Source organism: Phacochoerus africanus, chromosome 5 (genome assembly GCF_016906955.1).
Source record: "Phacochoerus africanus isolate WHEZ1 chromosome 5, ROS_Pafr_v1, whole genome shotgun sequence".
NCBI classification, from domain to species: domain Eukaryota; kingdom Metazoa; phylum Chordata; class Mammalia; order Artiodactyla; family Suidae; genus Phacochoerus; species Phacochoerus africanus.
The window spans coordinates 31,147,128-31,163,481 of record NC_062548.1 but is presented as its reverse complement, the minus strand read 5'-3'; the positions used below and the strand labels follow the sequence as shown (position 1 = coordinate 31,163,481).

The window sequence follows — 16,354 nt, the reverse complement described above, 5'->3', positions numbered from 1 at the left end:
AGGAGGCTCTGCTGCCAGAGCCATAGTCTTTGATTTCCCGAGGCTCCTTGCCCTTCTCCAGAGGGGACGCCTCCGTGTCCATGTCTGTTTGCGAATCTGCTCTGCTTTCTAAAAACCCTACACAGACGTTGACAAAAGCCTTTTCTCAATGTCTACACCCAAGTCCCTTTAGAGACCAGCGATCTTCCCAGCCCTCTCCCCTCATATCCTGGTCTCTGATGCAGCAGCGCTGGGTGGGCGGAAGGAGCAGGGCTGGATTTGGGCTTCCACTCCCGCCTCTGTTCTCATTCACTATGTGACCCCGGCGAAACTCAGCAACCTCTCTGGGCCTCGAGCATGATGACGTGTTCTTCCCAGAGCCAAGGAAGGACCCACACAGAGCCCGAAGCCCAGCGCCAGTGCGGAGCTGGCCCTGGGAGGACGTCAGCCCTTCTGGATGAGAGCAGCCGGCCTTCTCCTGAATGCGCTCACTCACTCCCCGCCCAGCATCATGGCGAGACACGTCCAAAGCCCCGGAAGCCTCACTTGCTGGGAAATCCAGACCCTGGGGCAGACCCTGGAGACCCTGAGGCAGAGAGGAGCTGTGTTTTCTTTTCTTTTCTTCTTTTTTAGGGCTGCCCCCACAGCATATGGAGATTCCCAGGCTAGATCCGAGCTTCGTCTGTGACCCACACCACAGTTTAAGGCGCCGCCGCCGCCAGATCCTCAACCCATTGAGCGAGGCCCGGGATTGAACCTGCAACCTCATGGTCCCCAGTCAGATTCATTTCCGCTGCACCACGATGGGAACCCCAGGAGTTGTGTTTTCTGAATGCCAGCAGGAACCCCTACCAGGTGGACTTCCTGTGACGTGTACTGTCTGGGCCGTGTTTAGACCTTTAAAAAGTCACCCAGTGAGGAGTTCCCATCGTGAATCAGAGATAACGAGCCCGACTAGTATCCATGAGGACACAGGTTCCATCCCTGGCCCCGTTCAGTGGATTAAGGATCTGGAGTTGCCGTGAGCTGTGGTGTAGGTTGCAGTGTGGCTTGGATCCTGCTTTGCTGTGGCTGTGGTGCAGGCCAGCAGCTGCACCTCTGATTTAACCCCTAGCCTGGGAACTGCCATCGACCACAGGGGCAGCCCTAAAAGAAAAAAATCACCCAATGAAATCCAGGTAGAAAAAAGTGACACAATTTAAATGTCCCTCCTTTTGTTTGATAAAGTGTCTCCAAGGGAGATGAAGAGAGGTGAGAACCAGATGCCTTTGGGCTGCCATCCTGGGAAGGAGGAATCTAATCGCTTCTCCTCTGTTATTTATTTTTTTACTTTGGATTCTCACATTTTTTAAAGCCCAACTTAATAGTTTATTAATATATTTATAAACTTATAGACAGAATACATGTAATCATAGTTAAACAAATTATTAGAATTCATATTTTAGGAGGAATATATATATACATATTTCGTTAAAGTATAGTTGATTTACAGTGTTGTGCTACTTTCTGCTGTACAGCAAAGTGACCCAGTCATCCATATATATACGTTGCCTTTCTTATATTATCTCATTTTTTAATCCACTCATAATCCATTTGTGGAAACAGGCTCAGGTACCATATGCCTTCGTGCTCCAGGCTTTGTCCAGGACTGGCAGGGGGGAGGTTGTAAGGATTCTGGGTGGATGGATGGATAGGTTGTTTTGTGGGTGTTTAAAGGGACATGATCCTTCCAGGCACACCTCTATCAGAAGATCACCAGGAAAGCCCAGTGAATTTGTGATTAATTTGAAGAGAGGATTAGAGAGTGGTAGGATAACCCCTGGTTGCTGTCAAGTCTGTCTTCAACCAGAGCCATGATAATAATTATCCCCCGGATCATAGCTACTCATTAAACAGTCAAGGAGCAGGAGACCTTAGGGCCCATCAGGAGAGCATAGGGAGATGGGCTCAGAAGCTTTGGGCTAATAAACTCACTGAAGTCTCCTCTGTCCCTGCAGGCAGGTCGTTCTCTCCTTCCCCAGCTCCAAGAGCACCTTTCTATCATGAAACAATTGAGGAGTTCCCATTCTAGCTCAGCAATAATGAACCCAGCTAATGTCCATGAGGATGTGGTTTCGATCTCTGGCCATGCTCAGTGGGTTAAGGATCCAGCACTGCCGTGAGCTTCAGTATAGGTCACAGGTGCAGCTCAGATCCCTTGTTGCTGTGGCTGTGGTATAGGCTGGCAGCTGCAGCTCCGATTTGACCCCTAGCCTGGGATCTTCCATATGCTGCAGGTATGAGTAAAAAGAAAAGAAAAAAAAGTTGTAGCCATGCAAAGATCCAGGGAGAGGGTGTTCCAGGCTGCAGGAGCGGCCAGTGGAAGGGTCCCCATGCAGTAATGAGCTTGCTTGGGGAAAAGCTAAAAGGCCGGGGAGGGGAGGCACATAGTAGGGTCAATCCGGGCGCAAGGATCTGCAGTCATACCTGGGGGGAGGCAGGTCCTGCAGGCCGTGGAGCCTGTGCCCCATGACGTGGACATAATCCACCTTAATCTCACCCTGTCCCCAGCGACACACAGAAGGCACCTCGCTCGTTTGACAGCCATTCTGCTTCCGGATGACAGCTGGCAGGCTCCCCATCTCCTGGCCTCCAGGCTTTCCCAGTGGACATTCAGGGACCCCTGCAGCTGCTACCCTGACAAATGTTCAGGGTCCCATAAACCCAGAACCCCTGAGAAATTGGGTGAGACCCCCAAGAAATCTGGGTCAGGAAAGCCAGCAGATTTCTAGTTAGGATTGTCATGAACTGAACCAGCAAGCTGTGCTCCTCCCCAAAACCTTGCCCCGGGAACATTTATGGGGGGAAAGGGAGAAGAGGTGCCTTATAGGCTGCTTCCAGGATGGAAGACATCTGGATCCGTTTATCCAGGAGCATCCGGTGTAGGATCTAGGGGTTCAGAACAAAGGAAACTCTCATGGTGGCTGATCCCCACCCGGGCTGACCAGGAGCTTGAGTGGGTCACGAGGACCCAAACCTTCTCTATCATTCGGCAGTGCCTCCCTCTGTGCTGTCTTTCCTCTTCCTCTGGGGACAAAAGGGCTCTTAGAATCTAGCAGTTGCATGGATTTGAAACCACTCTCATCTAGCTATTCCTTTGTTAAAGGCTGGAATTCTCTTTTCTTGGCTAAATAGCTTGGTTAAGGCTGAACCACACCTACGGTGTCCAGGGAGAGGCCGTGTCCTGATGGGTCAAGTGTCAGCTCTGTGACCAGCCCTGAAGTTGACAATAGAGAGACCCTCCCCTTCTGCACAGACACTGGAGGAGAGGAAGGCTATCTCCCGAGATATTGATGATGGGAGTTCCCTGGTAGCTCAGTGGGTTAGGGATCCAGCGCTGTCACTGCTGTGGTTCAGGTTCAGTCCCTGGAACTTCCATACACTGTGGGCGTGGCCAAAAAAGATTGGGTGATAGATGTCCCCGGATGCAAGATGGACAAATTCTAGAGATCTCTTCTACAAGGTTGTGCTCGTGACCCACAGTGCTGGCCTGTACGCTCCAAAAATGCGTGCAGAGGATAGAGCTCATGTTATCTGTTCTTACCAGTTATTTTAAAGATAGATGCTCTTAGCAGGAGAACGGAGAGTGGATTCTGGACAGGCCTCAGCGCCTCTTACGTTGTCCCAACTTGAAAGGAACCCTTCCTTCCTCTGTGGTTCAGATACACCTCTTATATCTCATCTCCTCCTGCCTTGATGAGTAGTTTAACACGTGTACACATGTCTCCATCCGTTCTTTTCAGCTCCCTGGGGTTGGAACCCCTTTCTCCAGCCCCTCAGCATCCTCCACTCCGGTTGTACCAGGACAGCGCAGGGGTCCAGGACTTACCTGGTTAGGTTGAATCAGGTTTCAAAACCCATCATGACGACCGTACCCCTTAAAGAGTCCCCGGGAAGAAGCATCAGAGAAACTCCCCCTAAGGATGCCGAGCTCACCCCGCCTCTGTGGTCTCTCGGGTCTCCCCAGGTAAAGCCAACAAGAACGTTCAGTGGGACGAAGATTCGGTGGAGTATATGCTGGCCAACCCGGTCAGAATCGCCTTCGTCCTAGTGGTCCACGGCCGCGCCTCTCGGCAGCTGCAACGCATGTTCAAGGCCATTTACCACAAGGACCACTTCTACTACATCCACGTGGACAAGGTAAGGACCGGAAAGGTGGTGGCCGCATGCCATCTGTCCTTTCTCTGCGGGTCCACCTGCCCCCCCATCCAAGCCGGCCTCCTTTTCAGGGAAGGTTCGGAGCTGCCTTCCCTCAGAGCATCTGATCTTCAAGTGTGTGCATGTCTGTGTGTCTGTGCTGGTTTTTTCAAAGTTCCCAGCCGTGACTTTAGACTTTCTCCATAAACATTGCATGTGCACCTCTTTCCCTCACTGTCCCGCTGCCACGCTGTGAGGATAACAAACCCAGGGTGGGCACCCTTCTTTCATAAAGGACCAGAGCATTGAGTTGTCCTAGGCTTCGTGGGCCCTAGGCACTGCGGCAGCGCCTCAGCTCTGGCATCATAGCCTGAAAGCGGTCATTAAAAAATACACATAAATGAATGTGTGTGGTAGTGTTCCAATAAAACTTTATTTACAAAAAAAAAAAAAAAAATCCACCACCACCAACAACAACCCTGCAACAGGCTTGCTGATCCCTGGGCATCTTGTCCCAGAGGTTTCTGTGCGTCTGCTGACGTGAGGCGAGTATGTCTTTACTCAAGAGGGCCACAAAAGGATGCCTGTCCAAAAAGTCGGCTTCTGGCAGGCCCGTGAGAGGGTAATGGAGAAATCCCGCCACTCGAAATACTCACACGTTTAGACGTGACCCTTATTTCTTAGCTTGTTTATCCCCAGACCAGGTGGATCAGGCTTGTAGAAAAATGCAGACTCCCAGGTAACCAGACCTACTGAACCCATAGGTAGAGGCGGAGCCAGGGATCTGCATTTCAAATAGCTAAAGTAGTATTTTAAAAGGAAGGAAGCAGGGAGTTCCCATTGTGGCTCAGTGGTTAATGAACCTGACTAGTATCCAGGAGGACTCGGGTTTAATCCCTGGCCTCGCTCAGTGGGTTAAGGATCTGGCGTTGCTGTGGCAGTGGTGTAGGCCAGCGCTACAGCTCTGATTCGACCCCTAGCCTGGGAACTTCCGTGTGCCGTGGGTGTGGACCTAAAAAGATAAAAAAATAAATATAAAAATAAAAGGAAGGAAGGTTTGAATAGCGATTCAAAAGGACACCCCGAGCCTGAAACGCATTCTTTGGCAAAGCTCGGAAGCCCTGTCAACTAGACGGGAAGGGAAGGGGGCGGGGCGAGGGGCAGGGGCCGGTGTTGTCTGGGCTGCTGAACGTCACCCGCCCCCTTTCTCTCCCGGGAACAGCGCTCAAATTACCTGCATCGGCAAGTGCTGCAGTTCGTGGCGCAGTACGGCAACGTCCGCGTCACCCCCTGGAGGATGGCCACCATCTGGGGCGGAGCCAGCCTCCTGTCCACGTACCTGCAGAGCATGCGGGACCTCCTGGAGATGACCGACTGGCCCTGGGACTTCTTCATCAACCTCAGCGCCGCCGACTACCCCATCAGGTAAGGCGGGCCGGCTCCCCCGACGGCCGGCTGGCTCTCAGGCCCCGCTTTCGCTGTCCCAGCTGGGAAACCAGAAGCAGAAGCAGCCTGCCTCCCACCCAGGGCAGCCTTTCTGCCTCTGAGATGCTTAGGCCGTGTCTCCTCGAGATCCCACTGCCCGGGAGCCACCCTGAGCCTGAGAACCACCGCGTGCACATCTGCTCATTCAGTCACTCACCCGGCAGAGGTTTCTCCAGCACCTGGTTTTCCCAGCTCTGGTGGAGAACCCATGGTAAAGACCCAAACCCCTGACCACTAGGAGCTTCCATTCAAGCGGGGGAGACATACAACACCCCAAAATGAGTCACATGGTACATCAGAAAGCTAAAGCAGAGAGCGGGAGGGGGGAAGAGTTGGAATTTCAATGACAGTGGCCAGGGACGTCCTTCCCGACAAGATTGGGCGATGGGAATGGAGTGAGCCAGGCGACCCCGAAAGTGGTCCAGGTGAGGTGGGAGCAGGCCTGCTCTGCTGAGTGTGGCTGGAACGGAGTAAAAGAAACAGGCCAGAGAGACAGTTAGGGTGAGATCATGGAAATTCTAGAATTTGGCTGCTACTGGAAGCAAGATGGGAACCATTGGCATGTTTGGGAGCAGAGGAAGGTCAAGGTCCGACTGAATGGGACAAAGTGCAAGAAGGGAGGAGGGTTGTGACAGCCCCGGAAGAGTCACAGGCAGCATCTCTTGGCTGTTGGAGGCCCGTGGGTGTGTTTGAATCCTCTCAAATTTTAACACATGAGGAGTTCCCCTTGTGGCACAGTGGAAACGAATCTGACTGGTATCCATGAGGATGCAGGTTCGATCCCTGGCCTCCCGCAGTGGGTCAAGGATCCAGCGTTGCGGTGAGCTGTGGTGTAGGTCGCAGAGGCAGCTCGGATCCCATGTTGCTGTGGCTGTGGTGTAGGCCGGCAGCTGTAGCTCCAATTCAACCCCTAGCCTGGAAACTTCCATATGCCAAGGGTGTGGCCCTAAAAAGAAAAAAAAAAAATTAGCACATGAATTGACTGCCCACATTTTAAAACTGGGAAACTTCAACTGAAACCCCAGATCTCTCGCTTCTCAGGAAGGTGCTCACCTCCCCAGGAGGTCTTGACAGGTAAGTGGAAAACAGAAGATCGGCGTAGCCTAGGATTTCCCAACCTGGGCCCGAGTGACATCGGGCCGGATCATTCTCTGTCCCGGGGGGCGGCCCTGCTCCCTGTAGGGTGTTTAGCAGCACCCCTGGCCTCTCCCCACAAGAAGTGCCCCCCCATCCCTTGTAAGGACCCCAAATGTCTACTGTTTCCTGGAGGAGCAAAACCGCCTCAGGTTCCTGGAGGGAGAGCCGCCCGGACAGGACCTGGGTCACAGGTGAACTAGTCGCCTTTGAGAAATTTAAACACGTCTCAGGTATAATAAATAAAACAATGATGAGAGGTGAGTTTAGAGAAGCACGAGGCAAGGGCAAGTTAGAAACTTCTTCCTCCACCTTCCAAATAAAGACCGATTTCAGAAATATCCTGGAATGCTGAGTGCAGCTGCTCCCATGGCAGGTGCTCCCTCCAAGGTCAAGATTCCTGCTTTCTCTCTCCTCCAGACCTCCCAGGGAGCCCTCGGAGGTCATCAGGTCATCGCTGCCTAGGTGGAGGGGTGCCATTGGCCAGAGATCTCTCGAGGTCAGGTGGGCCAGCCTATGGCCCTTCTCAGGAGACTCACATCAGGTCTCAAGGCTGCCCCCTAGAGGCCCTGTGTTGATTTGCAAGGCGAACTGTCACGGAGGCCACTTTACCAGGTCAGCTCGGCCAGGATATCAGGATTTCTTGCATTTCAGCATCCAAGAGGCTGAGCCCGCTGCCTCTCATCCAGTGGCTTAAGGTTTGAGTCTGAGTTCTGCCACTTCACTAGCCAGTGACTCTTGACAAGTAAATTCGATCATCGGGAAATCAGGATATAATAATAGAACCTGGCAGAGCTTAGACACTTAGAAAACTCAATGCAAGTCAGCAGAAGTGTCCAAACTGTACCCAAGGCTGAACCTCATAATCTCTGACAAGGGTCCAGAAATCCTGTCTCAGACCATGAGCCCCACCCATGTAGGGGTTCAGAGAAGGGGGCTACTGTTTGTTCAGCTTTAGTGCTCCCATTGTCTCGCCATCTCTGTTGTCTGTCTCTCCCTCCTCCTCCCACTTCTTTCATTCCCCGGCCCCCCAACTGCCCCCAATTTCTCTGCCCACTCTTTCGCCAGCCTCATGGCCAGAGGCACTTCACGCATCAAGCACTGCTGGTTCCTCTTGCTGTTGTTTTGGTGAAGTCGCCCCACACAAAAACATATGAATTTTGCAGATGAATGGTTTTATCCTGGGTGACTCTGATAGGCTTTCACGTCCCATCTGCCGCTCCATCTGTAGCTTCCTCAACCACGACTTCTCCCCTCCCAGGAAGGATGAGCAAACTTCGGAGGCTTCTGGAAGGGGCGGGAGTGCCCAAGTCAGAAGCTTCAAAGAGTCTCTGAAAATCTGGAGGCGTGGGGGGAGGGCAGAGCCCACCCAGCGTGGCTGCTCTGAGCTGCGTGTGGCTTGACATTGCTTCCCCATGTCCGCTGCCCAGTTCTCACCGTGGGCCAAACTCATGGGCCTTTACTGGCCGGGAGCCTCACTGAGGCCCTGAATGCCCATGCAAGTTGGCACAAATTGCTTCAGCCTCTGCATCTCAGTGGCTGCATCGAAAAGGGGAGCACAACATTAGTACCTGTTTCACGGGGCAATTAGGAGGATTAAAGGGAGTATTACATGCCAAGCACCTAACACAGCGCCTGACACAGAAAGTGTTTGCTCAGTGCAGGCATTCCTATTATAGCCATGGAATAGCACAAGCCTCGGGGGCTGGACTTGACCGTCCGCTGAGTTGCTCTTATTTCCCCAGTACTCATGAAAAGACCAGGGAAATAGTTCTTGACCTTAACTGGGAAAGTCAAAGTGAGACATGAGAACTGAGTGTTTCAAGAGAAACTGAATAGAACCAACACGTCTGTCTCTGAGCAGGAAGAATATTCTCATACTTGAAATATGCAAGCTAGGTGTGCTTAAAGACTGCAGGCCTTCCCACTTTGCTGGTGACATGACCGCCTGGCCCACGTAGGCTCTGGTTGGAGCTGCTTATGTATCCAGCGTGTGGATGAAAATGGATGTTTTCAAACACGGAGACCCTGCCAGGTCTGGAATCATCAGAGGACAGGGTGGTTTGATTCCATGTATTCTGTTTCCTGAGTAGGCAGCATCCTTAGGGATGAAGCCGAAAGCATTAGGCAGTTGGTTTGCTTAGTTTGGGCCAGAAGTAACAGACTCCACACCGTTTCTCCTCCACTGGGCCCTGTGTCCTGGAGCAAATCAGATGCTAAGGCTGAGCGTGTGCACAGCCCCTCCAGGGCTCACATTCTGTCGGTGGGATATGTGTCTGAGCATGTGCAAGCTGTGGCCGGGGAAACAGTATTGCGGCTTTCCAAGCCAAACCCAGAGTCTGTGGAATCTTACAGTATGCGACATTTTGTGACTGGCTTCTTTCACATAGGATGCTATTTTTATGGCCCTTCCTTCATTGTGGCACGTGTCGGTATTTCATCTTTTTTGTGGCTGACTATTATTCCATTGTATGAGTGTGCCATGGTTTTTTATCCCATATCCCACTGGTTGAACCAAGATTCTTTTTTGTTTGTTTGTTTGTTTTGTCTTTGTAGGGCCACACCCACGGCATAGGGAGGTTCCCAGGCTAGGGGTCCAGTCGGGGAGCTATAGCCATTGGCCTACCCACAGCTCACAGCAAAGCCAGATCCTTAACCCACTGAGTGAGACCAGAGATCGAACCCGAGTGCTTATGGATACTAGTCGGGTTCATTAACCACTGAGCCACAATGGGAACTCCCTGCCAGGATTTTTGATCACCTGTCTGGCGGTTGAATCCTTAGCCCACGAGCCACTTAAACCTGAGACCCCACACCGTCTCTATTTGCAATGTGGGGACATCCCTTTGGCTGCTGTGAGACCACAGGGGGGAGGGGACCAAGCAGGAGGGGGGAGCCCAGTGTGGAAGGAGGGGGCTGCTGAAAGGGAACCACATTCAAGGAATTGCACTACTCCCCAACCCCTGACCCCAAGCAGAGGCTGGCATCCCCGAAACCTTCCCGAGCTTTCTGAATCCAAGCAGCCACTCAGCCTTTTGGTCACAGAGCCAGGCAGCGGCCCTCCCTCTATGTGGGGACCAGGACCCCCCTACCCCCCCACCCCTATTCTGCAGAGAACGACCCCACTCTTAGACACTCACGACACAGGGTTGGCACAGGGGACCCAGAACGCCCAGGGCCCTGTGGCAAGAGTTTTAGAAGAGAACTGAGCGCCAGGAAGGAGGGGACAGCCTAGGAAGTGGGTCCAGGCCCCTCTTTGTTCTTTTGGTTTGAATTGTGATAAAAACGTGCAGGACATAAAATTTACCACCTTCAGCATTTTTAAGGATGCAGCTCAGTGCTTAAGTACGTTCACATCCTGTGCAGCCCAGCTCCAGAACTCCTTTCTTCTTGCAAAACTCAAACTCTAAGCCCTGCAAAATAGGAGGTCCCCGTGTCCCCTCCCTAAGCCCATGGCAACCAGCATTCTCTTTTCTGTTTCTGTGAATTTGACTGCTCTGGGTCACATTCATAGAATCGTACAATATTTGTCTTTCCGTGAGTGGTTTATTTCCCTTAGCATAATATCCTCCAGGTTCATTGATGTGGCAGCCTGTATGAGAATTTTATTTCTTTCTAAGAGTGCACAAATTTCCACTGTTGGGGAGTTCCCGTTGCAGCTCAGTGGATTAAGAACCCAACGTAGTCTCCGTGAGGATGTGGGTTCCATCCCTGGCCTCACTCAGTGGCTTAAGGCGGATTAAGGATCAGGTGTTGCCACAAGCTACCTCATGGCTTGGGTTGCAGACGAGTCTCGGCGTAGCCTGGCAGGTGTGGCTCCGACTTGACCCCTAGCCCAGGAACGTCCAATGCTGCCGGTGCCGCTGTGAAAAGAAAACAAAAATTGCACATTGTGTGGCTAGACCACACTGTGCTTATCTGCTCATCCGTCTCTGATGGACGCTTGGTTTGCCTCCACCGAATGGCTCTGGTGAATATACTGCTGTGCACGCGGGTGTCCGAATATCTCTTCACCTCCCCGCTCTCAGTTCTTTTGAGGATGTGCCGAGAAGTAGAATTACTGAATCGTGTGGTAGTTCTATTTTTCTTTTCTTTTTTTTTTTTTTTGGAGGAATCTCCATACCGTTTTCCATAGTGGCTGCTCCAGTTTACATTCCCGCCAGCGGTGCACGGGAGTTCCCATTTCTCTACATCCTTGCCAACGTATCTTTTCTTTCTCGCTCTCTTTTTCCTTTCTTCCTCCCTCCCTCCCTCCTTCTCTCTCTTTCTTTGACAGGAGCCATCCTAATGGGTGTAGGGTATTTCTTTTTTCTTCTTTTTAGGGCTGCATCAGCGGCATATGGGAGCTCCCAAGCTAGGATGTAATTGGAGCTACAGCTGCCTACGCCACCGCCACCGCAACGCCAGATCCGAGCCACATCCATGACCTACACCGTGGCTTGCGCAGCAATGCCGGATCCTTCACCCACTGAGCGATCGGACCCCCCAGTCCTCGTGGATACTAGTCAGGTTCTTAACCCGCTGAGCCTGAACAGGAACTGCAGGTGCAGGGTATTTCCTATTCTTTTTAAGGAGCATAGACTCCCAAAATAAGAGCCTTGGAACCCTTGGAAGCTTCGAGTAGCTGGTGCAGCTCTCCGTAGACATGAGGTTCCAGGGAATCCTCTCCACACAGAATGATCTCAAATGATTCTTCTAGAACATCTTCCCAGCCCACGTCAACCCCCTTTCTCATCTCCCATCATTCTGAACAGGACCACAGGTTCACCGGTAGCTGGAAACCTGCGGGCCCTCCACCTCACCACTCCAGGGAGGCCTGCATATTCTCATTCCAACCCTGACCTCCTTCCCATGTGCATGCGCACCTGTCATCCCTGCACCTTGACTTGGGCCAGACTCTCATTCCCTCACACCTGGGCCTTCAGAGCTCCGTCCCCACCCCCGCCCCAAGAGGACTCAGTCTGAGCCAGACTCTGCACACAGGCTAGAGCTTCTCCGGGGCCATTTGGCAAAGCAGTGGCCACCACCACCCCCCTTCCCAGGAGCAGCTTGCAGTATATAGTTATTTATTCGCTCAAGCAGGTGTGCAGTGCCCTTACCGACCGGGGGTCAAGCGCAGCTGAGTGCCAGGCACTGTGCTAGGGACCGTGAGACGTAGCCGAGGAACTGACTCACTTGTTCACTGAGGGGGGTTATCCTCTGTGGGAGAAGTGGAGAGCACGTCAGTAAAATAACGTCAGGGTGCCGGGATGGGGAACAAGAAGGGGGCCCTACTTTAAGGAGCCTGGCCAGGGAGGATGAGAGGCTTTTAAAGAGTGATGTTTAAGCCAGGTCCTGAAATGGGGCCCACAGTGGAAAAGCTGGAGTGGAGGTTCCAGGCAAAGGGAACAGCCCATGCGGGGTCCCTGAGGCAGGGAAGAGCCCCGTGTATCCTAGGAACTAAGGAGAAGGGCAGGGGCTGGGGGTGGGCGCAGCGCACTGGAGGCGGGGCGTGGAGCGGGATGAGTCTAAAGAAACACAAGCCCTCCTCCTTCTGCCCACCTGCCTCCTCTCGGTGCCCTTTGTATTGATGAGAGCAGAGACTTGGATGAGCGCGGACCCAGGGGACAGAGTTTGGGTCCATTTGTTGGGTGGATGAGTGGAAACTCTCGGGTTTATCATCATCATCTTCATCATCTTCGTCCATTTCCCTCCTCCCACTTGCTGCCACTCTGAGTGGTTGCCCAGCAAGGAGAATGGTCAGCTGTGGACTCATCAAAGCAGATGCCTGGGGAGGCCCTTCACGATCTGCCAGACTCCAGGGGATAACAATATTAGCTAGCGTTTCACGAGTCCAGTTGGCCCCTGGTATCCACGGGGCCACATCCAGGTTGGGTGGATCTGTGAACGTGGAACCCACGGATACAGAGGGCCGACTGGAAGGCATTTGAGCATTTTCGGATGCTGTTATATTCACGGTGGGTCCTGTGTGGATACCAAGGAACAACTATGTTTACCATGCGGGGGATCCTGGGCCACATGATTTCCATGTGTCATCTAAAGTCACAAAACCTCCAGAAAGTAGATGCCATGGCTGGATTCCATTTTACAGATGAAGAAACTGAGGCCAAAAGAAGTTAAGGAATTAGCCCCGCGTCTCATACTTTCTGGTGAGGATCGGAGCCAGAATTCAAACCCATGCTTCTCTCATCATTGGGGGAAAAAGAAAAAAAAAAAAAAGTCCTGGGTTCTTCACTGACAGATCGTATTGCACCCATTGGGCAGTTCTGGACCTAAGTTCTCCTACTCATTCTGACCCCCCTCTAAATCCCCATTCTCTTCTTCTCGTAGAGAATTTAGGAAGCAGAAATGTCCAATAATTGGAGTTCCCTGGTGGCTCAGAGGGTTGAAGATCTGGCTTTGTCACTGATATGGTGTGGGTTCGATTCCCGGCCCCAGAGTTTTCCATGTGCCTTGGGCGCAGCCAAAAAAAAGAAAAGAAACGAAACTTCCAATAATCAGGAGAGGATCAGTGCATGCCAGAACCTGAACCCAAAGCCACCAGCTTTCGGCCAGCTGCCAAGCAGCTCTTTTGGTCCCCACAGCATCCTTGGAGGGTTGGCGTAGAGAAGGGCAGCGAGGCTCAGCAGGTTCAGGTGACTTGACAAGGTCAGCACCAAGGCAGAGGCCAAGCCTGAGTTGGAAGGCAGGTACCACTGACTCCCAAATGCAGCCTCTTTCTGCCACATGTGGCTGCCTCACCGCGAGGCCAGCCAGCAGCTGACCTCAGGGGGGGAAAAGCTCATCACCAGAGCACAAACCCCCCCATGTGACAACCACAGCTAGGGTAGCCCCATTTTCAGATGAGCCCTCTTCCTCTGGCCGCTGGAAGATCGGGCTTCACCCGTTGTGTTTGCTCGAAGCGTGGACAGACCAGCTGTCTTGCATTAGCTGGGAGCACACAGCTTTCAGATGCCTTTATAATCTTGTCCCCTTTTGATCTCAGGTTGCCTAGACCCCTCCCCAAACCGCCAAGCTGCGGTGCTGATGGATTTCTCATTCATTTAAACCTTAGCCACAAGCAGCATAATTAAGAAGGAGCGGCTGCCATCCCTCCCAATGTGCCCAGTGGTTCCACAGCAGACCCAAGATGATGCAGGCGCAGAATGTGCCATTGCTCCCTCCCCGAGGAGTCTTCCGACCTGGATTTGAATCCTCGCTCCGTCCCTTGCTTAGATGCATAATCTCAAGACTGGTGAACCCAACCTTTCTGAGTCTCTGTTTTCTTACCTGTAAAAGGGAGATGATAATGTCCCCTTGGCCAGGTGGGGCTCCACGCCCTGCCTGAAGTCCAGCTCTGCAGGCCGCCTGATACACAGCGGGCTGTGGGCACAGAGGCTCGAGCCTGGCCCCCACGTGCATTGTCGTGTTCACCTCTCCCACCGTCTTTGTGCTGGGCCCGGGATGCGCAGCCATGGCCATGGGTATTAAGCAGAGAGAGATGGTGGGTCTGCCAGGGAGCCGGTAGCTTTCTGCATCTGCCTAGTTGCGCAAACGGAAGAGGCAGAAGGGGAAAAAAAAATGTGACTGATCCTGGCCCCAGGTGGTCAGGTGCAGCAGCCCAGGTTTGAGGCAAGAAACAGGAGAAAAACCAGTGGAATCCAGCTAGGGGATTTCACCAAACAGTAACCCAGCCTCCTAATAATGACACCCAAGCAATGTCTTGGGCACTGAGTGATCACACTATCAGTTCCTTCTTGCTTTGGGTAAACCCAGGAGGGAGATGGCCGGGGGGGTCTTGAAACAAGCCACAGGCGCCCTCCCCCATGGTCATTACAAAGATGAGAGATACTGAAACATGGGGCCCCACATAGAGTTGGGCATTTATTGCAAGTGCCCAGAACACGGTTCTCCAACAGCAGGAGTTGGCACAGTATTGTAAATCAACTGTACTTAAAAAAAAAAAACTGTTCTCTTATTATTATGATAACTGAAACTCCTGGGCAGTTACTCGTTTAGACCAGAAGCGTGGTCTGTTCTTTTTGGAGGTTGCTTTCGTTATTTCTCCTCTGTCCTTCTCTCTTATAGTTTCTGTCTCTCTACCCTGATCCTGAGTAGACACGCAGATCAAGTGAAAGTGCGTGCCTAGGCCTTTGAGGACATCTGATGGCTATAGAGTCAAGAAGGCTGGCGCCAAGCCGTGTTTGGGTGCCTTTGTGGTTGAGCAGCCCCAGCCCCTACCCGCCTCCCTGCTGCAAAGCTGTTGGAATCGAGCCCTGCTGTTTCTCAGCCTTCTCAACAGCAATGGGATGAAGCAACACTCTTGAGTGGCGGTAGCTGCAATCTCCCTGAAAGTTCAAGTTGGAAACTAACTCCAGGGTTCTCTCTGTAGACCCCTTCTTCCACCTCACCTCCCCAGCCCCACCCCAGGCTCAAGTAGGCAGCACCTGGCCAATCTGGGAGTCACGACAAGGCCCCAGAATGTGTTAGAAAGCCGTCATGGCACAGCAGAAACAAATCCGACTAGGAACCATGAGGTTGCAGGTTCGATCCCTGGTTTTGCTCAGTAGGTTAAGGATCTGGTGTTGCCGTGAGCTGTGGTGTAGGCTGAAAATGCAGCTGGGATCTGGCATTGCTGTGGCTGTGGTGTAGTCCAGCAGCTGCAGCTCTGATTGGACCCCTAGCCTGGGAACCTCCATATGCCGAGGGAGCGGCCCTAGAAAGCAAAAAAATAAAAATACAAAGAAAGGAAAAAGAAAGTGGCTGGGACATCCAGAGGGATCCACAGCTTGGGGGATAGTCTCGAAGTAGAAACCAAGGCAGAAAGCAAAGTCCCCTGCTGCCTCCTGATTGCTCCCATCCCTCTGAAGTGACACAGCCCCAACCCAGTCCAGACCGAGCATCTGGAACCCAGATTCTGGCCTTGGACCAGTGCCCATAACTCTGCTTAGTGGGAAAGAGAGGGCCATTTGGTGGCTCTGGCCATCTTTCCCTGGGCAAGGGGCTGAAGAATCTCACATCAGTATTTTTATTTTATTTATTTATTGTTATTATTATCATTGCATTTTAGAGCAGCACCAGCAGCATGTGGAAGTTTGCAGGCTAGGGGTCGAATCAGAGCTGCAGCTGCCGGCCGACACCACAGCCGCAGCCATGCCAGATCTGAGCCGCATCTGCAACCCACACCATAGCTCACTGCAACACCGGATCCTTGACCCACCGAGCGAGGCCAAGGATCGAACCGGCATCCTCATGGATGCTAGTCGGGTTCGAATGGCTGAGCCCCGATAAGAACTCCCTCACACCAGTGTTTTGTTTCCTCGTGGAGGAGGATGGAAATTGTGTCCCCAAGAGCCGCTGGCTGTCTCCTGTGTCCTTTCCTCCCCTAGAGAAGGATTCTCCTCAGTGCAGTTTAATTGTGTTCATCAGTCAGCATTATGTGGCAAACCCAGCCGGGGGCACAAACACTGCCACCCCTTTCTCAGTGTAATTGTGCTTTGAGATGCTGGAATGTGGTTTAAGGCCAAGCAGTTTTTGATTACAGAGTCAATCTTTGTTTAAAAGTTTGCCGCCCTGGGGAAGTTTTCTAACAAGTTACTCG

General features: G+C 52.3%; 1 protein-coding gene across 1 annotated transcript in view; it reads left to right on the top strand.

The window, feature by feature from the left end:
- The window catches only part of XYLT1 (xylosyltransferase 1), a 334,227-nt gene that overhangs the window by 248,446 nt on the left and 69,427 nt on the right, over nt 1-16,354 (top strand). The window contains exons 4-5 of the mRNA XM_047780424.1: nt 3,986-4,158; nt 5,378-5,580. Of these exons, the coding sequence (XP_047636380.1) occupies nt 3,986-4,158; nt 5,378-5,580 (376 nt within the window). The remainder of the gene's footprint in view (nt 1-3,985; nt 4,159-5,377; nt 5,581-16,354) is intronic.